This window comes from Schistocerca americana, chromosome 5 (genome assembly GCF_021461395.2).
Source record: "Schistocerca americana isolate TAMUIC-IGC-003095 chromosome 5, iqSchAmer2.1, whole genome shotgun sequence".
NCBI lineage: Eukaryota > Metazoa > Arthropoda > Insecta > Orthoptera > Acrididae > Schistocerca > Schistocerca americana.
In genome coordinates this window covers 546,579,106-546,606,929 of record NC_060123.1, presented here as the reverse complement: position 1 = coordinate 546,606,929, position 27,824 = coordinate 546,579,106, and the positions used below count along the sequence as shown (strand labels likewise).

Genomic DNA, 27,824 nt, shown 5'->3' with positions numbered 1-27,824 from the left:
GTATTTTCAAATATAGGCAAGTAATCGGGAGGAGCTTATTCTATTGCAGAGATATTACTAGGTTTAACCTTAGAATATGGTGTAAGATTATACGGCAAATTGATGTCAAGGTTATTAAATAGTAGGTTCATTAATCATTTCTACTGCCATTCTTGAAGATGTGTGTGACCTGTGTTTTATTTCAACTATTGGACATGGTTTTTTGTTCAAGGGATGTGTTTAGCTGGGGAGTTGTAATGTTGGTAGTCATGGAAGCTGACAGCAGAGTGTCTGGTCGCCTGTGATTGGAGTTTACAATGTGACGTGGGTTCGTGGGAGTGAAATGAGTGTCTGCTGTGAAAGTTGTTTTGGTGGGAATGTTTATTGTTGATACGACGGTGCTGTTGGGGCAGTGGACATCAACAGCTAGAAATGACGATCTTTAGCCTGGGACTCAATAGGAACACAAAGCTTATTTTATATTCTTTAGGGATTTTCGTGTGTTATTTTTACTATGGTATTATACAGGAAAAAATTACTAGAGGAACTTACGGTGAAGGCGACGAAAAAGAAAAGTTCACCTTTGCCTTGTCGCTCGTTTTCGTGCAGTGTGTTGTGAATTATGGCTTTGCCAACATTTTACTGGCAACAATAATGAAAAACCAGGGAGAAGACCATACCCGGACGATATATTACGCCTGCAGTGCTTTGACATATTTACTAGCAATGGTTTGCAGCAATATGGCATTGCAGTGGGTTAACTACCCGACACAGGTATGTAATCACACAATTACTTCATGTATTGCTTGACTGAGTTTACTTGCCAGAAGTGCCATATGTCGTGACAGATCCCATATTGTTAATATGTGGCTGTTCGTGACGCTAGTAATTTGTAGTCTTACTCTTTTTAAGAGAATCATTATGATGCCACAGAGCCCTTGATTACATTATATCGCTGTAGGAGTAGGATTTTGTGTGTAGGTCTTAGGGAGTAGGCCTACATTGGAGAGTCCACATTGGCATATAACATATTTCCACAGGAAATACTTTTGCCAAGTATTGCGTTACTATGATGCATTGCCTATTCATTTTCATCCGTTTACGACGTTTTCAATTTCTGTAAAGTAATGAGTACGCTGCTCCTGTACATAACTTTTGTTCGATTAACTATTCCGCTATTATTAGCCAGGGGTCAGTTCTTGATCATAATCTAATGAGAAGCTTTTTGTTGGTAAAAGTTAACTTGATTTGTATGCAATTCTCTCATAGTGACTTGCCTATGAGTATTCACCCATTATCCAGCAGTTTAACGTTATTTTTATTCATCACAGGTCGTTGGAAAATCAGGAAAACCCATTCCTGTAATGGTTCTTGGTGTGTTGCTGGGAAGGAAGACATATCCACCACGTAAATATTTATTTGTGTTGTTGATTGTCATTGGTGTTGCGGCTTTCATGTACAAAGACAGTGCAGCAAAGAGTAGGTGAGTCAAAATAACAAATACAGTATCTGAAGTCCTTTATGTATTAGCAGGAAAATAATATTTGAAACTTTGTGGCAGATTAAAACTGCACTTAGCTGAGGCTTAAACACAGAATGTTGCCTTGTGTGAGCAATGCTGACCAAGGCGAGGTTCTAGTCACTGCCCAGCACTCAGCTGTAGTCTGCTAGGAAGTTTCAAAAAGTGCACACAGAACTACAGACTGAAATTATGCAATCAGTCTGGTAACCATGACTTAACCACATTTTCATAATATCTTTTTTTTTTTCTTTCCAAATGTGCTGCGTCTGCAGGAGAGTGTCTGTGGCATTTAGGAATGGTTGTGAGTTGTGTGTGTGTTTTTTTTTTTTTTTTAAATAATGAGATTAAGATTGTCATTGCACATTCATTGCTTTGCAGCAATAGTGTGACAGTGGAACCCCCTCCCCTCACTGAAATCTTCGTTGTGGTGACAGATAGTTCTCTTTAGTAACACAAGGTCTAGGTAGGACTGGAAAGTGATAGATACTAGGTTGAGCGGTGGTGAAGCCAACAAATACTACTGTAATACAAAATAAAGGTTGTGGTAATGCGCTTGAATGTCATGTAACTTGATGTCCATGTTCACATCATATTAAATGCCCTCATCATGTTTAATACAGTTTTTGCAATGAAGACTAAAACTGTAAGATCAGTTCAGTAAAGATCTATGTACAAATCTGTGATGAGTATTTTGCTGCATATTAGTTATGTATTGCACTTGCACAAATAAACTACAAAAAAATTCAGGGTGTGGTGAGTCCACAGTGTGACTTTTATTGGTTTTGCTAACTAACAACCAAACTGTCACCTTCATTCTAATGTAGACTTGTGCTATGCTACAGATAAAGCGCTACAAGCATCATAAAAAAAGTTAATTTTTGTGACACGACCTATGCCACCTCGCAACTAAGTTATCACTTTCCAACCTAACCTAGACATCAGCCTATGCTGTAGATCATCTGCCACTACAGCCTTTATTTTCTGAAGATAGCTTGTTGTTGTGGCATATTCACTGATTTGGCTAGTTTGCAACCAAACTATACTCTTCCAAGCTATGCTACAGATCAGTCTGTCATCACAGCCTCCACTCATTATGGTCAAAGCAGAATGGCTGTATTACAGCCTTCAGTATGTATCTTATAACAGTATTAATCCAGTTTTTCTTTACAAGTGGATTAAGAACAATCCCAGTAAAAGCTGAAATAAAAGGTGAGTAACATATGGTATCAAAGGAATCTGTGCCATGAGGAGAGAGATTTTATTTTACGCAGGTAGCTCTGATCAAAACTTAAAGGCAGAGTACAAGCAATATTGAAGTAGTCCACCGTGCCATAAAAAAAGCCCCAACAGTGCATTATAAATAAAAATTTGAAGAACAAATTAAAAGCAATTTGGAGGATTATTAGGCATGAAACAAATGGCATTCATCTGCTTGATGACGGTAGCAGTGATAAAATCTGTTTTGCCAAATCAGCTGGTTTCTTCTGGTTGTGATGGTATCTCAGCCAAAATGCTGTAGGCCCTACTCTTATTCTGATTTGATATTGTTCTCATGAGCTATCTTTGTGATTAGTTGATTAAAAGATTGAAATATGCAGTACTAATACTGATTTAGAAAACTGGAGATAACCAAGTGACCTATAGGCCTTAAGTCCTTGACTCTCTCTCTCTCTCTCTCTCTCTCTCTCTCTTTATGTTTGGGGTGGTAGCTTAGCATATTGAACCATCTCCATAACAATAACCTTTTAAAAACTGCTCACTTTGCATTACAAAATATTTTTTCTGCCTAGAAAAGAATTTTATCCAGGCTCTTTGGTGATGGAACTCATCATCATCAGGATTTCTTTCATGCAAGCTGAGTAGGAACTTGGTGAACGATATGCCTCCATTGGTTTCTGTCCTGGTATAGCTTTTCCCTCTCCACTACATCCCATGTTACTCCTCTCCTCTTGATATCTTCCTTAACTTGGTCTATCCATCTCTTTCTACACCTCCCAATTGGTCTCCTTCCTGGTACCTCCATCTCCAGATACTGGCGTAGAGTCAGAGCCGGTGCATTCATTTTACATGACCAAACCACTCCAGTCTCAGAGCCCTCACCCTCTCCTCTGTAGTCAATGTCACCTGCAGGTCTCTCCTTACATAATCATTCCTGACTTTGTCTCTCCTAGTTTTTTGCAGAGCTGACCTGAGGAACTTCATTTCACATTCTTGTATTTGACTCTCTTTTCTCTTATTTATGACACAGGCCGCTAGACTATACATCATAATTGGCAGGAGATAAGTTTTATACATGGTCTATTTGTCTCTTAGAGAGACTTTCTTGTCCCAGATTAGATTTCATACTTGGTGGAAGAAGCTAGATCCTTTTGTTATTCTGTTTAAGACTTCTAGTTTGGAACTTCCATCACATGATGTGATGCAACCCAGATAATTGAAGCTTTTCACGCATTCTCCCCCTCGAGTATGACATTACAAAGTGTGGGTGTCCTGCTCTTCTTCATAGCCACTGTCTTATTCTTACTCACAGTTAACTTGAATTTATTAAATTTTGTGTTCCAGTAATCTAGCCTCCTCTAAACCTCCATTTATGTCTCTCCCCAAATGGCAATGTCATCAGCAAAAACAAAATCAGTGAGATCTTCATTTTCTTCTTTCTCGATTTCTTTCATAATTGTGTCCATAAGTGTAATGAAGAGTAAAGGGAAGAGCGAACTGCCTTGCTGAACACCTCTCTTTGTCTTAAACCATTTTGATCTTCCACCTCCTACTTGTAGACTGCTCTCACAACCATCATACAGCATCTGGACTTTTTTAATTAATGAATCAGGAACATGATGTTTTCTCAAGCATTCCCATATTTTATCCCTTGGTACACTGTCATATGCTTTTTCCAAATCCACGAATACTACTATCTAGTCCTTTCCTTTTTCCCAATATTGCTCCATTAACTGACAGAAGGAGAAAATGAGATCTATTGTTCCCGTATTACTTCTGGTCCATGCTGTTGTTCCTCTAATTGATGTTCTAGAGTTTTCCGCAATCTTTTTTCTATGACCTTTTCCATTATCTTAAGGCAGTGTGATTCCTCAGTAGTTGATTACCCCTGGTGTAGATCATAAAATAATAAAATAAAAATGCAATAACACCAAAGGACCCAAATACATATGTGTTAGACACAGCCAGGGCATTTGTGGGAACAGGCTTACAACTGCTTCACAGCAAATAGTCTTAATCTTACAAAAACTCATTATGGAATTTCGAGCAAATCAAAATGACTTGAAGGGTTCCAGACATAGAGAAAAGAGGCACACACTAAATGAAAAATTGTCTCTAAAATTACTAGGCACCCAGATTGATAAGCTGAGGTAGGTCGAGCACTTTGTTGACAAAAAGATGAGTTCTGCTCAATGTCCACATAGAAATGTGTCTGCTTGTGTTGATCTGCAGGTGAGATTCCTAACACACTTTGCATTTCTTCACTTAGAATAGCCATGTGGTATGTCCATTCAGACCCTTGCAGCTAATATCAAAAAAGTATTTATTTTACTAAAGGTGATAGTTAACCATACTGCAGAAGCCTCTTCAGTAATGTTGAGTCTTAATGTTTTGAACATGGCTGTGATCAGCAACCGTAATTGATTACAGTGTCACATATTTCCAGCCAACCGGTTGCAAATAGAATTCAAAATTCTGTCACTGTTACTCACTCGTGTCCTATACCACTGTAGTGCCCTTAGTGCCATATCTACATATTGTTTTAAATTTTTGACTATACCTACTATGTATTCAGGTGGAAAATGTTTTAATTGTGGTTTTAATGTTTTAACTAGAGTGATGTCACTCAAATTTCCTTTTAACCACATGTAAGGCAACAGTTTCTTCTGAAGGAGGCACCCCTAGTTGGTGTTGAAAACTAGTTAAAGAATTTTGGTAAACATTTTTGGAAACAGTGATCAATAGAGTATTATATTCTAACTAAAGTTCAGTCTTGATCACAACACTTTTGTCTCAATGACATAGGTGATCGGTTTCGGTTATATTTATATAACCATCTTCAGACCCGTGGCTTCCTTCGAGGATGGTAGGTGGAGCTCTCCTCAGCTGCTACAAAGTCTGATCAGTTGACTTCGTAGCAGCTGAGGAGAGCTCCGCCTACCATCCTCTAAGGAAGCCATGGGTCTTAAGATGGTTATATAAAAATAACCAAAACCGGTCACCTATGTTATTGAGACATAAGTGTTGTGATCAAGACTGAACTTTAGTTAGAATATAATTAAAGAATTTTAAATTCTATTTGCAACCGGTTTGCTGGAAATTTGTGACATTGTAATGTTGGGTCTCTTACACACAGGTGCCATTATACTTACAGCTTTTTGATATTTCTGGTTGGTAATAGCAATAAATTTAAGAAAAACTATTAAATTCCCAACCACTGTGCTACAAGTAGAAGCATTTTCCGTATGTTGTAGCCCTGCTTAGAGCCCAGAATGAGGTTGTAATTCTGGTCAAACACATAGGTTGCCAGTACACATCGGGCAGGGAACACGAAATCTCAAGACATTCAAAAACTAATTTTAAAAATCCCATGGCCATTCCTATAATCCACTAGAATATTTAGACTTGGGGGATGTAAATTCTGGTTAACATTAACATTCATGCTAAAGAATTTTTTTAATCTGTTACACTATATTCTCTGAAATCAGTAAATTTACAGAAATACTTAGTACAAAGCAATGATTAAAAACAATTACTGGCTAGTGTAAAAGGAAGGACAGTGCCCCTTTTTTTCTTTGAGTGAGTTTTTCTCCTTATATGCTGGGAAAGTTAAACGTTTTTGAAAGCTATTGGTTACTTTACAGAAATCGCCCATAGTGGCTGCTTCTGCCTGTTAATGTATAGCCCTGACTTGTTCTGCATCCCTGGAGATTTTTTTTGATGAAATTTGTGAACACAATGTTTGAGTGAGTGACTGAGCTTTGATTGTTTACTTTTAGTCAGCAAGTCTTTTGGATGTTTCATGTCAAACATTGTTGGACAACATGTGAACAGCTTCTTCACACCAGTCAAAGAAAAGACATCCCTGTACAGTAAACAGATGTCAGTTCATAGTAGAAGTAGATTGTTTATATTGTATGTACTAATTGTGCATGCCAGGAAGACAATTGGTGTGGTGAGAAATGGGAATATTAGAATCAGCAAAAGTTGCAAGGCAGTGCATGGCTTAGGATCAATATTAATCTGTTTCTGGTCACTACCTACCTAAGCCAAGATTATAGTTCAGTCTAAACTGACATTATTGTTGCCACTCTGTGCTGTCATCACTGTACTGAGTTTCGTTTCTTGTGTTGTTAACTCCAGGTGTCACATATGTTTTCATACACAAAAACAGCCAATGTTGTAAATTGAGTGTCATCTGCTAAGAAATTCAGGCTAGGCTGATAATAAGGTCAAGCTGTCAGTGCCAGCTGTGAGTACCTTAGATTTAAAATCGATTCAGCTATCCCCACTGCAGCAAATGTATTCATATAATATCTATGTCTGAAGTGTGACAAAAGTATAATGTGTATGTGTTGAATGTTGAGCTATAATCACAAAGTAATTTATTGAATTAAACAAAGGAAAATGCAGGATGCAATGTAACCATATAATGAGAAAGAAAGTTGCCACTAACCATATAGCGGAGATGCTGAGTCACAGATAGGCACAACAAAAAGACTCTCACAATTAAAGCTTTTGGCCATTAAGGCTCAAACACACACACACATACACACACACGCGCGCGCGCATGTGACTGCAGTCTCAGGCAACTGAAACCACACTGCGAGCAGCAGCACCAGTGCATGATGGGAATGGCAACTGGGTGGGGGAAAGAAGAGGCTGAGACAGGGAGAGGGGAAAGAAAGTATCGTGGTGGTGGCGGACAGTGAAGTGCTGCGGGTTAGATGGAGGGCAGGGATGGGGGGGGAGGAAGTAGTGGAAAACGAGAGAAATAAAAAGACTGGGCATGGTGGTAAAATGACGGCTGTGTAGTGCTAGAATGAGAACAGGGAAGAGGCTGGATGGGTGAGGACAGTGACTGATGAAGGTTGAGGGAGGCCAGGAGGGTTATGGGTATGTAGGATGTATTGTAAGGAAAGTTCCCACCTGCGCAATTCAGGAAAGCTGGTGTTGGTGGGAAGGATCTATACGGCACAGGCCGTGAATCAGTCATTGAAATGAAGGTTATCATATTTGGCAGCATGTTAAGCTACAGGGTGATCCACCTGTTTCTTGGCTACAGTTTGTTGGTGGCCATTCATGCGGACAGACAGCTTTTTGATTGTTGTGCCTACAAAGAACGCAGCACAGTGGTTGTACCTATAAACCAGTCCGTGGTACAGCTTTGGGCACCTGCATGGCACCATTCTATGCCAACCTATTCATGGGCCATCTAGAGGAATGCTTCCTAAAAAGCAAGAATCCTAGACTGCTCACCTGATTCGTTGATGACATCTTTGCTATCTGGATAGAAGTGAGGACACCTATCCACATTTCTCCAGAACCTCAACAACTTCTCTCTCATATTCTTCACCTGTCCTACTCAACCCAACAAGCCACCTTCCCAGATGTTGACTCCCACCTCAAAGATGGCTACATCAGTACTCCCATCCATATCAAACTTACTAACTACCGGCAATACCTCCACTTCAACAGCTGCCACCCATTCCACACCAAGAAGTCACTTCCGTTAAGCCTAGCCACCCATGTTAGTCGCATCTGCAGTGACCAGCAGTCCCTCTCGAAATATACCGAGGGTCTCACTGAAGCCTTCACTGACCGTAATTATCCTTCCAACCTTGTACAAAAACAAATCTCCCATGCCTTATCTTTCCAGTCTCCCACCACCCCCTAATGTATCACCGTCCAGCCACAGAGGAGCGTTCCCCTCATAACTCAGTGTCACTCAGGACTGGAGCAACTGAATTACATTCTCCGCCAGGGTTCTGATTACCTCTCATCATGCCCTGAAATGAGAAAAGTCGTGCCCACTATCCTTCCCATCCCTCCCACAGTGGTATTCCACCGTCCACTGACCCAACGCAATATACTCATCCTTCCTTGCACCATCCCTTACCTCATGGCTCATACCCCTGTAATAGACATAGATGCAAGACCTATCCCATACATCCTCCCAGCACCACCTACTCCAAACTGGTCACTAACATCACCTATCCTGTCAAAGGCTCTCTCCTTCTCCACTACTTCTCCCCACCTCCCGCCCCTAACCTGCAGCACTTCACTGTCCGCCACCCCCACGATACTATCCTTTCCCCTCCCTGCCCCAGCCTCCTCCTCACCCCCACCCAGTCGCCACTCCCATCATGCACTGGTGCTGCTGCTCGCAGTGTGGTTTCAGATGCATGAGCCTGCAGTCGTGTGTGTGTGTGTGTGTGTGTGCTTGTGTGTTTTGTTGACAAAGGCCTTAATGGCCGAAAGCTTTAATTGTGAGAGTCTTTTTGTTCTGCCTATCTGTCACTCAGCATCTCTATATGGTTAGGGGCGTCTTTCCTTACCATAAGAATTTATTGGATTAAATACAGAAAAATATACAAGTCCCTTGAACAGGAAAAAGAATACCTGAGACATTGGCAAGTCGTCATGAGCAAAGAGAAAGTATGTTTGGGGAACAGAACCAGTAAAGTCCAGAACCAGAGATTGTCAAAAGTGCAAGCAATAAAAGGCTACAGGACTTCAGGCAAATGACACCAAGCTGCAATTAGCAGTGCCTAAACACAGTATGTACTAGATGAAGTGTCAGTGTCAGCACATACACTAGTCAAATGGCTGCTGATTTGGGTCAATGGAGGCTTCTGAACCCACCTGTCTGCTTTGATCCGTGACAAAAGGATGTTGTGGTGTGTGACATTATTAGGGTGCGCAGTTTAGTTTATGAGTTGGTTGTGTTTGTAGATGTCGTCTTGTTTTGGTTGATGGTGCCCTCTGGTGGTTTGTAAGTGCTTGGCCTAAGTGTTATGTGGTGCATTGGGTTCATTTGAGCTTTGGTTGGCAGTGTCTGTAACTGAAGGATTGAAATTGGTTTGAGTGAGTTATCTATCAGTTTTTTTGGCAGGTGTTATTGGTTTGCTGTTTGTGGTGTGGTAAGACATTTAATTTTTTGTGTGACTTCTTTTGTTATGTATGGATGTGACTATGAAGTTCAGTAGTGCGAGGTTGCGAGCAGAGATGGTGGAGGACATGATGTCATTGATTAAGTTTCTCCAGATGTTTGGATTGATAGCAGAGATTGTCAAATGTAGTGCCTGCAGAGAAAATATGAGGTGGCGTAAGTTCCGCCGTCCCGGACCAGGGACAGGTACGTGTGGTGGTGTCAAAAGGAAAACATTTGGTGCTCTATTAGACGTGGTACCTACTCCGAGAAATGTAGGTTGGCCATGAGAGAGATTGTTTTGATGACTTACTATTTTTTTTATAGGTCCTCTATCAGTTTTTGTGTGCATGGGACTGGAGTGAGTGAGAGGACGGTGTTTTCGCTTTGTAGGGAAGTGTGTTCTTAGTATGTGGAGTATAGGGATAAGTTGGGTGGGCTGGGGATGGTGGTTGAGATAGACGAATTGCAGTTTGAGAAGAGGAAGCATGAGAGGGGAAGTCTCCGCTTGGTTTATGGGTGTGGGGGGGGGGGGGGGGGCTTTTATTTTGGGGAGTGGGTATGCTGATTGTGTTTTCAGGGTTTTGGAGGGGTGTACTAAGAGGGAATTGGTGGGGTTAATTGAAGAGTATATAGAGGAGGGGAGTACTGTAGTGTCAGATGCTTTTTCGTCATACAGATACAGGGGTTCGGGGAAGAGGGGTTATGATCATTTAGTTGTAAACCATAGTTTAAAGTTTAAAAACTACAAAACTAGAGCATGTACTAATACAATAGAGGGGTTTTGGGAGGTGGTTAAATCAGTCACAGGGAGGGGGAAGAGGCGCTCTTCTAACCCGCAATCTCATTTAGATGAGTATCACTGGCAGAAGAGCGTCCCTGGGGATTATTGTATTATTCACGTTTTTTTTTATGGGAATGAGTAAGATGTACAGGCCAAGGGTGGTTAGTTGAGGGGTTTGGTATATGTGTGTGTGTTTGTGGGGGGTGGGGGGGGCAGGTTGTGGGTAATGATTGTGGATTTAGATGGGTGGGTGGGAAGGGGGGGTTGCTTTACGATTATGTTGCAGAGGATCTTTTTTGTTGCAGTTGTTTTTGAGTTGTACTCCGCTGCAGAGTGAAAATCTCATTCTGGAAACATCCCCCAGGCTGTGGCTAAGCCGTGTCTCCGCAATATCTTTTCTTTCAGGAGTGCTAGTTCTGCAAGGTTCGCAGGAGAGCTTCTGTAAAGTTTGGAAGGTAGGAGGTGAGGTACTGGCAGAAGTAAAGCTGTGAGGACGGGGCGTGAGTCGTGCTTGGGTAGCTCAGTTGGTAGAGCACTTGACCGCGAAAGGCAAAGGTCCCGAGTTCGAGTCTCAGTCCGGCACGCAGTTTTAATCTGTCAGGAAGTTTCATATCAGCGCACACTCCGCTGTAGAGTGAAAATCTCATTCTGGATTCATAGGGCATAATCGAGAGGTCAGTTCGTGCATAAAATACTGCGCTGCCAACACTTCCATAATTATGGATGGCTATAGAGGCAACATTGTTCAGTGTTTCTGCAAAAAACTTCCAACAACTTGTTGAGTCCATGCCACGTCGAGTTGCTACACTACACTGGGAAAAAGGAAGCCCGACACGATATTAGGAGGTATCCCATGATTTCTTTCACCTTTGTGTATGTAGGGTTTGGTTTTAAAAGGTGCCAAAATAATTTGGCCATCATGTGCAAACAAGAAGACACTTTGCAAAAAGGGCATACTCCAGCATTTTTTGACAAAAACATGCAACAGAATTAAAGCAGCCAGTGCTTAATTATACAAAATGTGGATTCATAGGCATTACATTGTCAATAAATGTTGACAAAGTCAGTTTGCGAGGAGTAATGCTAAAACAAAAGTGCTGTCATTTTCTTGTGGTGCATGTAGGTTCTTATGTGACTATAGAGGCAAATCGTTAGACCATCACATAGAAATATATAGAAGAAAATTTTAAAATACTTAGACACAAGGGAATCTTATATTTTGCCATTAATTAAGGAGCAGCAGTCTTCTCCTTTTTATTTCACTGACAAAATTCTGCAAGAAGACTGTTCCTGTCATACTGCTGCCGTACTGTCTAGAGCTAAATCATATATACTGAAGCCCCAAAGAAACTGGTACAGGCATGCATATTCAAAATACAGAGAGATGTAAACAAGCAGAATATGGCACTGCGTTTGGCAATGCCTATATAAGACAACAAGTGTCTGGTGCAGTTGATAGGTTGGTTATTGCTGCTACAATGGCAGATTATCAAGATTTGAGTGAGTTCGAATGTAGTGTTACGGTCTGCACACATGCGATGGTACACAACATCTTTGAGGTAACGATGAAGTGGGGATTTTCCCATTGACCATTTAATGAGTGTACCATGAATATCAGGAATCCAATAAAACATCAAATCTCAGACATCGCTGCAGCCGGAAAAAGATCCTGCAAGAACTGGACCGAAGACGACTGAAGAGAATTGTTCAATGTGACAGAAGTGCAACCATTCCACAAATTGCTGCAGATTTCAATGCTGGGCCATCATCAAGTGTCAGCATGCAAACGATTCACCACAACATCATTGATATGGGCTTTCGGAGACAAAGGCCCACTCGTGTATCCTTGATGACTGCATGATGCAAAGCTTTATGCCTCGCCTGGGCCTGTCAACACCGACAATGGACTGATGATGACTGAAAACATGTTGTCTGGTTGGATTAGTCTCATTTCAAATGGTATCAAGCGGATGGACATGAACGGGTATGGAGACAACCTCATGAAGCCATGGACCCTGCATTTCAGCAGTGGACTGTTCACGCTGGTGGAAGCTCTGTAATGGTGTGGGGCTTGTGCAGTTGGAGTGATATAGGACCCTTGATGTGCCGAGATACAACACGGACAGGTTACACGTACGTAAGCATCCTGTCTGATCACCTGCATCCATTCACGTCCATTGTGCATTCTGATGGTCTTGGGAAGTTCCAGCAGGACAGTGTGACACCCCACATGACCAGAATTGCTACAGAGTGGCTCCAGAAACACTCCTCTAAGTTTAGACACTTCCACTGGTCACTAAACTCCCCACACATGAACATTATTGAGCACATCTGGGATGCCTTGCAATGTGCTGTTCTGAAGAGATCTCCATCCCCTCATACTCTTACGAACTTATGGACAGCCCCGCATGATGATTCATAGTGTCAGTACCCTCCAGCACTACTTCAGACATTAGTAGAGTCCATGCCAAGTTGTGTTGTGGCACTTTAGCGTGCTTGTGTGTGCTGTACAAGATATTAGGCAGGTGTACCAGTTTCTTTGGCTCTTCAGTGTATCTGGAAATGTTATTTGCTACAATGCTAGAATGTGGGGCAAAAGCGATATTCACTGAAGCTTAATGTTTTCTGTGCAATATGGGCTGTTTTTCTTTTGTGAGAGGGCTGCAACATGTACCTCTTCCCATGATAAGTTGTGGTTGCTTCCACAACTGACTGCTGGTTACAAGAATTTCCTCTTGGAACTAGATGAGGCATCACCTCATTGGAGCATAGTTGTTTTTTGTCACCTAAACAACAACCTTCTGCATTGTTGATTGAGCATAATGAAGAAGATGATATGGCTCTGTTCTCTTGGCCCACCAGGCCGTCCTATGTGGGCTATGTTTACATATCCCTACTGGCTGAAACAGCCCAGAGACCACATCACTGCTTCTGTGGTGACCATAGACAGGATGTTGGTACATAAGATATAGAATGAACTTTATTATTGCTGGGATGTGTGTTGTGTGACCAGAAGGGAACTCGTAGAACATGGAAAATCGGTGATTTGGCGGTTCCGTTCATGCATCAATCACATTTGTATATGTAATACTAGAGCTTTGAAATGAATGAATCATTTATAGTAGTCCTGAAGAATAAAATCAGTTGACAATATTACTGAAGAATGTACTTTTACTGATACTGTGACCAAAGTACCACGAGCAGCAAAGGTGGAATGTACTGTATGTCCTGAAACTTTGTAGCAGTAACTGTGTGCTGGACCAGGACCAGGACTTGAACCCAGGACCTTTGCCTTTTGTTGGCAATTACTCCAACAACTGAGCTACCCAAGCATGACCCAGAATCTGTTCTCACAGCTTTATCTTTGCCAGTATCTCATCTCCTACGTTCCAAGCTGTCTGTCCTGTTTCCCTGCTTCTGTTGTTATTCTAAATAGTCTTTTCATTCAGTGTTGTGTACAGATGTGTAGCACATGACAGCACTCCACTTGAAAGAATACTGCAATGTACCCTGTTACTGTGTCCATTCAACACTTCTCAGATGTACACAATTGGTGATGCTGACACCTTGTCTTGTTTTTCAGTTCACTTTGCCAGGTACTAACTGGCGAGGATTTTCAGAAGTCCACCATTGATTGCCCCCCCCCCCTCCCCCCCTCCCCCCTGCGGGTCCGGGGTAAGAATAGGCCCGAGGTATTCCTGCCTGTCGTAAGAGGCGACTAAAAGGAGTTTCAACCGTTTCGGCCTTCCATGTAATGGTCCCCCTTGGGGTTTGACCTCCATTTTTCAAAATTCTACAGAAGTACGAGCCTTTTGGGAAAGGATGCCTTACGTGGTGTATCACTGGTCCTCAGTGCACCAAGACCTTGGCACTCAGCATTGTAACGGCGTTGTAACCACACCCACTATTCCTCAAATTGGGCCTAAACGCCTGATGGGTTGCACAAGTTACGCCCATAGTGCGTCCCCATCTGCACCTACGATCATGATGGACCTTCCATGGCACCCGAAATCCAGCACGGTAGCTAGCCCGTTGTGGTGGGGGGATACCTGAGCTGCACCCTCCCCACTTCGGCCAAGGAGTAGATGCCCGTCTCCTTGGGGCATCGGGACTCCCGGCAACGGTCATCCTGCCAGGTGGCCCTTGCTGAGGCTGGGTGGCGCCCGTGGGGAGAGCCCCTGGTAGGAGTGGGTGGTATCGGGGCGGACGTTTCGCAGATGAAACGTTAACATGTATCAGGTCGCTCTGCGGCCGAGTCTTTTAAAAAGAAAGGTACTGTCTCTGGTTCTGGTTTTCCTGCCCTTTCCCCCTTGGCCACTCCCTGGGAGGAAGGACAGGCCCGCTGGCTTGGGGCGAAGTACTTCCCCCGCTATTTAGTCTGTTCTTGGACCGATGGGGGGACGTTCGCCACCTCCAAGCCCATGTTCTTTGTCCAGCACATCGAGGACATCTTCGGGGAAATCAAGGCTCTCAGTAAAATGCGTTCGGGGTCCGTTCTTATAAAGACCGCCTCCGCCACACAGTCGGCGGCGCTCCAGGCGTGCGACCGACTAGGGGACATCCCAGTATCCATTGTCCCGCATCTGGCACTGAATAGGACGCACGGGGTTATTTTTCATCGGGACCTCCTGCTGCAATCTGATGAGGAGTTCAGGGCCAACTTGGAGCGCTGAGGCGTGCATTTTGTCCGGCGAGTCCAGCGTGGCCCCAAAGACCGTCGCATCGACACCGGGGCCTTTATCCTCGCCTTTGAGGGGGACATTCTCCCAGAGAAAGTAAAGGTGATGTGCTACCGGTGTGATGTGCGACCTTATGTCCCGCCTCCTATGCGCTGCTTTCGGTGTTTGCGCTTTGGGCACATGTCGTCACGGTGTGAGGCTGAGCCCCTTTGTGGCAATTGTGGATGTCCTCTTCGTGAGGAACATACATGCACCCCACCACCTCGGTGCGTTAATTGCCCTGGCATCCACTCATCTAGATCTTTAGACTGCCCCGCGTATCAGAAGGAGAAGAAGATGCAAGAACTCAAAACTTTGGATCGTCTCTCTTTTTCTGAGGCCAGGAAGAAGTATGACCGCCTCCATCCCGTGATGTTGACCACTTCGTTTGCCTCAGTCGTGTCCACTCCTTCCACAGTATCCTCAGCCCTATCCTGTCCCCCCTCCACCTCCTCCCCCCATCCGGGGTATATGCCTTCCCCATCCCAAATCCGTCCCTTCCAAATCCTCCTCCCCCGCCCCCTCTGCCCCTCTGCCCCAGGGGCCACACTACCCCCGCCCCCCCCGCCGCCTGAGAAGCGATCCTCTTCTCAGGCGTCCATCGGGGAAACGTTCCGGACCCCGGCTTCCGAGGTCCGGCGTTCCAAAACCGAATCCGCGCGTGAGGACCTTCTTCATGTCCAGCCCACCATCCCTGTGCCTCCTCGGACTTCCAAGAAGGCCTCCAAGAAGAAGTCTCTATCCCCCTCTCCACCCCTCTCTGACGCTCCATCCGTGAGTCGCTGCTCCCGGCCGTCCTCAGTTTCGGCGGGACGCTCTGCTGCCAGGCGCTCAGCTGGCCTCTCGTCGGCAAATGATGCTGCCCCTCCTACGCAACCCGGGACAGCGGCCGCAGCTGGCGACGACTCGATGGAACAGGATCCGCCTCCCACCGGTTGTAGCGTTGTTCCCTCGAAACCTGGCCATCCGTGGCCGTCGAGGTGACCAGCTCTTCCCCCGTCTCGTTCCCCCCTTTTTTCTGACTAGCGATGGCCTTGTTACATTGGAACATACGAGGTATTCGATCTAATTGGGAGGAATTACAACTGCTCCTCCGCCTGCACTGTCCGCTCGTCCTTGGTCTCCAGGAAACCAAGTTGCGCCCAACTGACCGTATTGCCTGTACCCACTATACCTCGGAGCGGTATGACCTCACCCCTGTGGATGGTATTCCAGCTCATGGTGGGGTCGTGTTGCTCATTCGGGACGATGTCTATTACCATCCCATCCCATTGACCACCCCACTCCAAGCAATAGCTGTCCGTATTACTCTTTCTGCTTTTACTTTTTCAGTTTGTACCGTCTACACTCCATCGTCATCCGCAGTTAGTCGGGCTGACATGATGCACCCGATTGTTCAGCTTCCTCCGCCGTTTTTATTGTTTGGCGACTTCAATGCCCATCAGCCCCTTTGGGGCTCTTCTGCATCCTGTCAAAGAGGCTCCCTCTTGGTAGATGTCTTCAACCATCTCAATCTTGTCTGCCTCAATACTGGCGCCCCACCTTTCCTCTCGGACTCTACTCATACCTACTCCCACTTGGACCTTTCGATCTGTTCTACCACTTTTGCCCGTCGGTTCGAGTGGTATGTCCTTTCTGACACCTATTCGAGCGACCACTTCCCCTGTGTCGTTCGTCTCCTGCACCACACCCCATCCCCACGTCCTTCGAGCTGGAACATACCGAAAGCTGACTGGGGACTTTACTCCTCCCTGGCACCTTTCCGGACCACGATTTTCTCAGTTGTGATAGTCAGGTCGAATACCTCACGGCTGTTATCATCAATGCTGCCGAACGTTCCATTCCTCATACTACCTCTTCTTCACATCGCGTTTCCGTCCCCTGGTGGAATGAGGCTTGTAGAGACGCTATCCGTGCTCGACGACGTGCTTTACGCACCTTTCGCCGCCATCCTACGTTGGCGAATTGTATTGGATACAAACGACTCCGAGCACAACGCCGTAGAGTCATCAGAGACAGCAAAAAAACTTGTTGGGCCTCTTTCACCAGCTCCTTTAACAATTTTACTCCCTCTTCTGTCGTTGGGGTGGCCTGCGCCGGCTGTCGGGCATTAAGGCCCACTCCTCGGTACCTGGCCTGACCTCAAGTAATGAGGTCCTTGTTGATCCTGTGGCTGTCTCCAATGCCTTCGGCCGCTTTTTCGCGGAGGTTTCAAGCTCCGCCCATTACCACCCTGCCTTCCTTCCCAGGAAAGAGGCAGAAGAGGCTCGGCGACCTTCCTTCCACTCGCTGAATCTGGAAACTTATAATGCCCCCTTTACTATGTGGGAACTCGAACGTGCGCTTGCACTGTCCCGGTCCTCTGCTCCGGGGCCAGATGCCATTCACGTTCAGATGCTGGCACACCTTTCTCCGGCGGGCAAAAGCTTCCTTCTTCGTACCTACAATCGCGTCTGGACCGAAGGTCAGGTCCCCATGCGTTGGTGTGACGCCGTCGTTGTTCCTATACCCAAACCCGGGAAGGATAGACACCGTCCTTCTAGTTACCACCCCATTTCTCTTACAAGCTGTGTCTGTAAGGTGATGGAGCGCATGGTTAATGCTCGGTTAGTCTGGATTCTTGAATCTCGACAGCTACTTACCAATGTCCAATGCGGCTTTCGTCACCACCGCTCCGCTGTTGACCACCTTGTTACCTTGTCGACATTCATCATGAACAACTTTTTGCGAAAGCGTCAAACGGTTGCTGTGTTCTTTGATTTGGAGAAGGCTTATGATACCTGTTGGAGAGGAGGTATCCTCCGCACTATGCACAGGTGGGGTCTACGCGGTCGCCTGCCCCTTTTTATTGATTCCTTTTTAACAGATCGAAAGTTTAGGGTACGTGTGGGTTCCGTATTGTCCGACGTCTTCCTCCAGGAGAACGGAGTGCCTCAGGGTTCTGTCTTGAGCGTAGCCCTTTTTGCCATCGCAATCAATCCAATTATGGATTGCATTCCACCTAATGTCTCAGGCTCTCTCTTTGTCGATGACTTCGCGATCTACTGCAGTGCCCAGAGAACATGCCTCCTGGAGCACTGCCTTCAGCGTTGTCTAGACAGCCTATACTCATGGAGCGTGGCAAATGGCTTCCGGTTCTCTGAAGAGAAGACGGTTTGTATCAACTTTTGGCGATATAAAGCGTTCCTTCCGCCATCCTTACATCTCGGTCCCATTGTTCTCCCATTCATGGAAACAACTAAGTTTCTAGGGCTCACATTGGACAGGAAACTTTGTTGGTCTCCGCACGTCTCTTATTTGGCTGCCCGTTGTACACGTTCCCTTAATATCCTCAGAGTTCTTAGTGGTTCATCTTGGGGAGCAGATCGCACTGTCCTGCTTCGCTTGTATCGGTCCATAGTCCGATCGAAGCTGGATTATGGGAGCTTCGTCTACTCGTCTGCTCGGCCATCCCTCTTACGCCGTCTCAACTCCATCCACCATCGGGGGTTACGTCTTGCGACTGGAGCCTTCTACACTAGTCCCATCGAGAGTCTTTATGCTGAAGCTGCCGAATTACCATTGACCTACCGGCGCGATGTACTGCTGTGTCGGTATGCCTGCCGGCTGTTGTCAATGCCCGACCACCCCTCTTATCAGTCCTCCTTCGCCGATTCTCTCGACCGTCAGTACGGGTTGTATGTGTCTGCCCTGCTGCCCCCTGGAGTCCGCTTCCATCGCCTGCTTCGACAATTGGATTTTGCCCTCCCTACCGCCTTCAGAGAGGGTGAGAGCCCGACACCACCTTGGCTCCAGGCTCCGGTTCATATTTATCTCGACCTCAGCTCGCTCCCGAAGGAGGGTACTCCAGCTGCAGTGTATTGCTCACGGTTTGTTGAACTTCGTGCTCGACTTGCCGGTCACACCTTTATTTACACCGATGGCTCCAAAACTGACGATGGTGTTGGCTGTGCCTTTGTCGTCGGGGCCGTCACCTTTAAATACCGGCTCCTCGACCAATGTTCCAGCTTTACGGCGAGCTTTTAGCTCTCCATCAGGCCGTTCAGTATGCCCGCCGCCACCGCCATGCTCTGCTCTGATTCACTCAGTGCTCTTCAGAGCCTTGGAGCTCCCTATCCGGTCCATCCCTTGGTGCAACGGATCCAGCAGTCCCTCCATTCTTTCGCTGATGATGGCTCTCCTGTCAGCTTTCTGTGGGTTCCCGGACATGTAGGAGTGCCTGGGAATGAGGCTGCTGATGCTGCAGCCAAGGCTGCAGTCCTGCTGCCTTGGCCAGCCTCCCATTGTGTCCCGTCATCTCACGTTAGTGGGGTTGTTTGCAAGAGGCTTGTGTCGTTGTAGTGGGATACTTGGTCATCCCTTCAAGGAAACAAGCTCCGGGCAGTAAAACCGTTCACAAGTGCTTGGACAACCTCCTCCCGACCATCTCGGCGGGAAGAGGTCCTTCTGACCAGGTTGCGGATTGGGCATTGCCGGTTTAGCCACTGCTACCTGCTCTCCGGTGACCCAGCCCCGCAGTGCCCTTGTGGTCAAGCATTAACAGTGCGCCATGTTTTATTGTCGTGTCCCCGCTTTAGTCAATCTCGTGTTGTCCTGTCCCTGCCATCTACTTTACCAGATATTTTAGCTGATGATGCTCGAGCAGCTGCTCGTGTTCTTCGTTTTATAACTTTGACTGGCTTGTCCAAAGACATCTAACTCTTTTACTTATTTTATCTGCATCTTTGTAAGGACTTTCTGGTGTCCCCCACCTCCCCTTGAGTTTTACTAGATTCTATGTGCTCTAACAATTGTGACTGGGCGCTAATGACCTCAGTAGTTGAGCGCCCTTAAACCCCCCCCTCCCCCCCCCCCCCCCAAAAAAAAAAAAAACCATTGATTGTTCTGCGAGATCATGAGATCATGCACCCATATAAATGCTGCTACACATATCTGAGGGAGTGGGAGAGGGAGGGGAGAAGCTAGACATGTGCCACTGGTTTGGTGAGAATATCTACAGCTTGCTTATTGCCCTGTACATGCTCAATGGCTAGCTAGCCTCCCCGAATTTTCTAACATATGTAGTGCATGCGAACATCAGTATGCTTTGATTTCGTATGAAATTCAGGATTTTTGACCAGTTACTAACAAGAACAACAGGAGCACTCTCCAGTGATGACATTTCTTAATATAGCTTTGATATCCATATTCCTTCTCTTACCGATTCACTGACAGCCACATTTTCTGACTCATTTGTTGACGGTCATATAATTTTCGTGTGTTGGTAGCCCAGGTAACTACTACTCCACAAAATACTGCAGTCACTCTGCTAACTGAGGATATAGTTGCTGCGTTACTGGAATAATCAGCATCAGTATATATCTCCAGTCTTCCATTTGCATGAGATATACTTTATACCCCATGATACTGAATCATATAATTTATAATTGTTTTTATCAAAGACCATGATTTTCTTGAGTATTCTTTAAAAATTTTGACACACAGCTCACCATAAATGCTATATTGGGCCTTATACCAACAGATAAATGCCTAAGGCAGCCAACTGCTTCTTGATATGGAGCATTAGTTGGTCTACCCTTGTTCGACTCAACTGGCTGTAGACATGCTCAACTGGAGGTGACACAGGATTTGCCTCTCTCCTGTTAAACTGTCAAAGAATGTCTTTAGTAGCATAACTTTCTTGATTAATCTCTATTGATTCAGTCTTATGACATATAATATTAATATTTAAGAATAATCTCACTAGCTGAACAGTAATCTTAAACTCATCTTGAATTTTCCTAAGGAAAAGTTCAGTGTCTCTCTGCTTACTTGCAAGTATTAATCTATAAGTGACATACAGAACTACCAGTAACTTGTTGTTATAATCTTCTTGATAGAACAGGTACAGATTTGCCTTACTTTCCACAAGATTCATCAGGACATCCATGAACCACTGGTTCCACCACCTCGGTATCTGTTTTCATCCATATAAACTTAAATGAACCTTGTACACACACTCAGTCTCATCACTAATTTCCTAGCGTATTTTACATCAAACTGTGCCAATTGCAGCTGCTTACTAAGATCAATACTAAACATTGCTCTAATTGTATCATATCAAGCAACAGGACTAAATGTTTCAGTATAGTCAATGCTTCCTTGTTGAACAAATCCATGAACAACCAGTCTTGCTTTGTAGTCAGCTGTACGCTTAATTCTATAAACCCAACAGTTTGTAATGGGCTTATGATCTGATGGCAAGGTTCCAAAGTCCATGTAGCATTTTTCTTTCTCCACTGCTCTTCTCCAGTGTTCATGGTGTACTGAATAATAGCCACTGGAGAATTCATAGGCTCATTTATTTCAGCCAGCATCATTTCAGTGAGATGCTCTGGTTCCTTCAGTTGTTGCCACTTCTTCAATTCTCTTTCACTAGAACTTGCTTCTTAGTTTCTTTAAACAAACTTGCATCACCTTCATGATGACTTGTTGATTCTTCATTGCCAGTTTTACGTGAGAGTAATAACATTGCCCTTCCAGTTTTCTCGGGCTCAAAAACAAATAATCTGTTTTTCTGATTCAACCCACACTCAAAAGCCATCAGTGCCTTCCTTTTGGATCACACTTCTTTCGCTTTTCCCTCAAAATACGAAAAAAAAACACTTCCCCCCCCCCCCCCCCCAAAAAAAAAAACTGGAGTTTATTTAGCTGTATTTTCTTATTGTCTTTTCAGTGAATACCTTTTAGGGTGTACTCCATTCACATGACTTGTCGTAGTCCTCTTTAACACACAAACAGCCGTGTTTACTGCTTCTGTCCCCAAAAACTTAGGCAGATCCTGAGCTAGCAACGTGGTTTGAGCTAGTTCCACAACATTTTTGTTGGTAAGCACAGCACATCCGTTCTGCCCTGGATTGTAAGGATTTGTGATGGTTAGTTGTATACCATTGAATTTTGTCAAATCTTTAATTTCATTATTATTGGATTCTCATCCGCTATCACGTAGAAATGGTTTTGGTAGTTGAACTCAAAAATTATTATTTACAATGCTCACCATTTCTGCAGTCTTCTCTGTAGTCTGAAACTTCTGCCTGAGACAATATACTGTTCATAATCTTGACAAATCACAAGTAAATCAGAGAAAATATTCAGCTTCTCCCAATGATTTGCACTCCATAGGTCCACACAAAGCTTTTGACAATGTTGACTGGAATACTCTCTTTCAAATTCTGAAGGTGGCAGGGGTAAAATACAGGGAGCGAAAGGCTATTTACAATTTGTACAGAAACCAGATGGCAGTTATAAGAGTCGAGGGACATGAAAGGGAAGCAGTGGTTGGGAAGGGAGTAAGACAGGGTTGTAGCCTCTCCCCGATGTTGTTCAATCTGTATATTGAGCAAGCAGTAAAGGAAACAAAAGAAAAATTCGGGGTAGGTATTAAAATTCATGGAGAAGAAATAAAAACTTTGAGGTTCGCCGATGACATTGTAATTCTGTCAGAGACAGCAAAGGACTTGGAAGAGCAGTTGAATGGAATGGACAGTGTCTTGAAAGGAGGATATAAGATGAACATCAACAAAAGCAAAACAAGGATAATGGAATGTAGTCTAATTAAGTCGGGTGATGCTGAGGGAATTAGATTAGGAAATGAGGCACTTAAAGTAGTAAAGGAGTTTTGCTATTTGGGGAGCAAAATAACTGATGATGGTCGAAGTAGAGAGGATATAAAATGTAGGCTGGCAATGGCAAGGAAAGCGTTTCTGAAGAAGAGAAATTTGTTAACATCCAGTATTGATTTAAGTGTCAGGAAGTCATTTCTGAAAGTATTCGTATGGAGTGTAGCCATGTATGGAAGTGAAACATGGACGATAAATAATTTGGACAAGAAGAGAATAGAAGCTTTCGAAATGTGGTGCTACAGAAGAATGCTGAAGATTAGATGGGTAGATCACATAACTAATGAGGAAGTATTGAATAGGATTGGGGAGAAGAGAAGTTTGTGGCACAACTTGACCAGAAGAAGGGATCGGTTGGTAGGACATGTTCTGAGGCATCAAGGGATCACCAATTTAGTATTGGAGGGCAGCGTGGAGGGTAAAAATCGTAGAGGGAGACCAAGAGATGAATACACTAAGCAGATTCAGAAGGATGTAGGTTGCAGTAGGTACTGGGAGATGAAAAAGCTTGCACAGGATAGAGTAGCATGGAGAGCTGCATCAAACCAGTCTCAGGACTGAAGACCACAACAACAACAGGTCCACACAAAGCAGCATGAATCACTTCTCCATTTGCGTGGCATACTGCTGTTGTGACTGAAAACTGCTCCTATGCTGCTTCCCCGTAACCCATACCTCACAAAATTATTCCCCAAAAGTCTTCACTTCAGCACCACATTACTTCAGGAATTGTTAGACATGGCCTTTGTTCTGATGACCAAAGCGTTCATACCATTTGCAGAGATTCCTTTGATGTAAGATATACCTCAGGAGTAAAAGGATTTATTTGTTTTGTCAAACAAATCAACATCTTCAGTAAGTTGGCACTGTGTATGCCACATGTTTTTAAATGCCATTGTTCCAAAACTCAGGCTTGTCTTCCAGTGAATAAAACTCTAATACCTTGTCTGTGTTATCTATGATACATAAAAAAGATTTCTTTGCCCTCCTGGAGTATACAGAACAATATCGATGTGGCATAACTTCGGTTCTCCATCAGCAAAAGCTTTAAATAAATAGTCCCATTTCGTAATGTGTTCATAGTCGAATCATTGTCCATGCACATCTGCTGTGGTTTTGCAAACTTAATAAATGATGTCTACAACTCAATTTTCTTGGCCATGTCATTAGTAGCTCCACAATCAGTGATCCACAAGTTGTCATCCAATTCTTCACTCATTACTGTACCAATGAAAGCCAGGTAGTTCAGTTTTACTTTGATTATGGAGTTTTTTGTTTGTGTTTGACATTTGGACACTTTTTTATATGATCAAATTCACCGCAAAAAAATTTCACCTTCCTTTTGTTTGTCGACTTTTCATATTTATTTGGTGAAATAACATTCTTGTCAGTTGTGTTCTCTGCATTTTTTGTTTCTTGGATGTTTGCTTTGGTAGTGAACAATGCAACTAGCTCATCCCATTCCTCCCTCTGATAAGCATGACGTCTTTCATCAGATGTTAATACAGCCAGTAAGCGTTTTAGTGTCTGTTGATCTTTAGATCTCGCCTAGCATGACTGTCGCAGACTTTCATAACTGTTAGGCAGTGTGTCAGGTAATCACACCACTAATGATAACTCATCAGGTTTCACAGTGAGCTGCTGCATTTGAAGAACCAAACTTTCAAATAATGCAAGATGTGTCACCATGTTACCACTTGAACTCATCTGAAAATTGAAGAATTCTAATTGAACAGAATGTCCAGCTCGCTTTGTTTTCTGTTGAAACACGGCATGTAGCATGTCCCACATATCTCGCACACTTTCACATGCAATCAGTAGTGCCATGACTTTTGCTTTGACAGTACTGACAATTATGTGACACTCTACACGATCAGCTGTGTCCCATGTTTTTAGGTCAACATGAAATGCATCTTTTTATGCTGATGTCACATCCATTGGTAAACCTGCTGGTCTTGCTACATCGCCAATATTCATTTCATATGCATGGTCTGATGGACATAATAATATTTGTACTGTAGACTTCCGTGTGGTCCAGCTTCCAGAACCACATAGTTTCTTAATACCATGAAAATACATGTAAAAAAGTGCAAATTAACAGCTGCAAAAAATTCCACATGAGAACATATACTCAATATGAACTACACATGTCCCACAACATATGCTAATGCGTTTCTGGTGTCGCAAAGTACAAATTTGCAGCTGCAAAGATTCTACACGAGAATGTGCAGCAATTGTTCACATATACACGATATGAACTACATGTATTCCACAACACATGCTAATGCATTTTTGGTGTCACAAAATACAAAATTATGGTACCCAGTTTTTTCTTGATCTGCATCTGGGCCCATAACCTATTGCAGAAAGTTCAAGAAAAAAAGGGCACAATATAAAGCTTACTCTCAATGTGATTGCAACAACAAGACACACACATTTTAGTACAATAACAAAAGACAGAGGTATGTTACATGGCATAGAGATTAACATAAACATTTCACATCTACAGTAAGGTTTGAATCTGTTTACAGCTCTGTAAGTCTGTGCTAGCAACACACCAGTCTGAAGTGCTAAATGGCACAGTGACTTTTCTGGATTCATTTGATGACCGCTCCAAACTCTTTTAGTTTATTTTGTTTTAACTCTGATACACCACCTGACACGTTGTCCAGTCAGTGGGCCAGAGTGCCTTTACAATGATTGGAGCCTATCTACAAGTGTATTAGTTCTCATGCAATGCCAGAAATGGCACTTGTGACATACATCAAACATCCTTTATACGAATTGACAGAAGTGACCTCTAGAGGGTACTTTTCTAAAGTGTACTAAAAACCACTTATGACCAGTGTTACTCTACCCACATTGATGATAATTTATAGGAATTACATTTAGATAATTTTGAATATAATCCATTTGAACAACTGGCCATAGAAGCCTATGCACTCAATTTTAGACTACTTTATAAGCAGAAAAGTGACCATTAAAAAACTACTGTTTTTATTCTTATACCACTCAGCTGCTGTTTTTATCTAATCCCACAAGCTAAGCATTTGTCCAACTTTACACACAACACTATCAGCTGTTTATATGCTGGTAAAGTTAAATCTCGTTTAATGTGACTGAGGGATATGAAGCTACACCCCATATTCCAAATATATTTAATATGTTACTAATTAGGATGTTGTGGATGATTAACTGTTCTTATTACTGTTCTGGGGAATGTTAATAGAAAGATCTCATTAATTAACACCAGCTGTAGTTCAACGTAATATAAATATTCAGTAACAGTTTTCCACATATTTCGCTCTACAGTAGTGTGACTTAATTCTATTGGTTTTTCTCTTTTGTAGCCAGAGTGAAGGTGGAGGGCTAGGAGAGGTGCTGTTACTGTTGTCATTGACAATGGATGGGCTTACGGCAGCAGCACAAGAGCGAATGGCAGCTGAGCATGGAACAAAGTCAGGGCACATGATGCGTGGAATGAACCTGTGGTATGAAATCAGAATTAATTGTAAACTGTTGTATTGGATGTAATGGATTTTGTAATCAAACATTTCACATTCTCATGTTGTTATCATTAACCTTCAATTCCAGGTCAACAATGTTCCTGAGTGTAGCTGTGTTGCTAACTGGTGACGGGCTGGCTGCTTTGCAGTTTTGCCAACGTCATCCAGCAGCTGCATCGCATTTGGCCACATTGGCACTTTCTTCTGCCCTTGGTCAGCTCTTCATCTTTCTAACTGTTACTGAATTTGGCCCACTAGCCTGCTCTGTAGCAACGACAACTCGAAAATTTTTCACGGTTTTGGCATCTGTGTTATTTTTTGGGAATCGTCTTGTGTGGCCACGTCAGTGGCTTGCAGCCATTCTTGTGTTTACTGGTTTAACATTAGATGCAATGTATGGGAAGTCACCAGCACCACGTAAAACGTAGCGTCCTGGGTTACCCATGGCGAGGTGCTGTGCATCCTCAGAATAACTTTTACTAATGTGATATGTAAAATGTACTGATAATCTGAAACCTATAACAAATACAGTCACATCTTACTCTCACATTAGCAGAAAACCATTCTGTCAAAGTATCCTAGGTGTTTTACACCAATGAAATGAAATGCGTGTTTATATGAATATCTTACAACATGATTATGAATGTGTCAATCAAATAGATGACCTTGTTCATTTTGTATATGTTAGCTGTAAATGGCACAATTTATGAATGTGTGTGAAATTTATGTTTGAATTTGATATCAGTGACTTGCGATATTTAACTATTTGGCAAATTACACATCCTTATGTATGTGCCAACGTATGTGAAAGAATCAAAATAGGTTTTATGTTATTACTACAGGCAATTTTTCTGCAGTTTGTCATTATTTTTATGGTTTCTCATCCCAGGCATAAAGGAACTTCATATTTACTTGTGTGCTGAAAAAATATTATACATATACCATGCATGAAAATAGAAACATTAAGAAAAATTGTACACTAGGAATAACCATTTAATTTATTTTACAAAAAATAAACTGCAGAAAAATTTGAAATTTATGAAATGTATTACCCTGTTATCCTTTTTTTGCCTTGTAAAAGTGTGTAAAACACTCATTTAGTATCATCTTTTGTACCTGTTTTGGATTTTGGTACCAGTCAGACTTACTACTTTAGCCCTTAGTCCCTTAGATGTTAAAATCTCTTGGCTTAATTCTTGACTTTTGGTAACTTTTTTTTATCTGTGCTGTTTTCATTTTGTGTGTGTGTGTGTTTGTGTGTGTGTGTGTGTGTGTGGGGGGGGGGGGGGGGCAGGGGGGGGGGGGTGTTCAGGTGGTACTTTACACTAATTACTGACAATATTGACATTTATGTTTGATTCATGTTGAGTTACACACATTTTCTTATACTATTTTTTTAAGAAAGTAAAATTGTCACCCTGAACAGTTGTCATGTCCTGAGAGGGCGTGAGAAAGACACGTCATAATTAAAAGAGCTTACCTCTATCGACGTAATTGATGGGCTAATT

The 27,824-nt window shown here is 43.3% G+C and overlaps 1 protein-coding gene across 1 annotated transcript; it reads left to right on the top strand.

Moving 5' to 3' along the window:
• The first annotated feature begins 295 nt into the window (after nucleotides 1-295).
• LOC124615776 (solute carrier family 35 member B1 homolog) lies at nucleotides 296-27,322 on the top strand. Its single transcript, XM_047143875.1, has 4 exons — nucleotides 296-753; nucleotides 1,311-1,462; nucleotides 26,161-26,301; nucleotides 26,405-27,322. The coding sequence occupies exons 1-4, from the start codon at nucleotides 412-414 to the stop codon at nucleotides 26,742-26,744; spliced, it is 975 nt and encodes a 324-aa protein (XP_046999831.1). The 5' UTR covers nucleotides 296-411; the 3' UTR covers nucleotides 26,745-27,322.
• The last annotated feature ends 502 nt before the right edge of the window (nucleotides 27,323-27,824 follow it).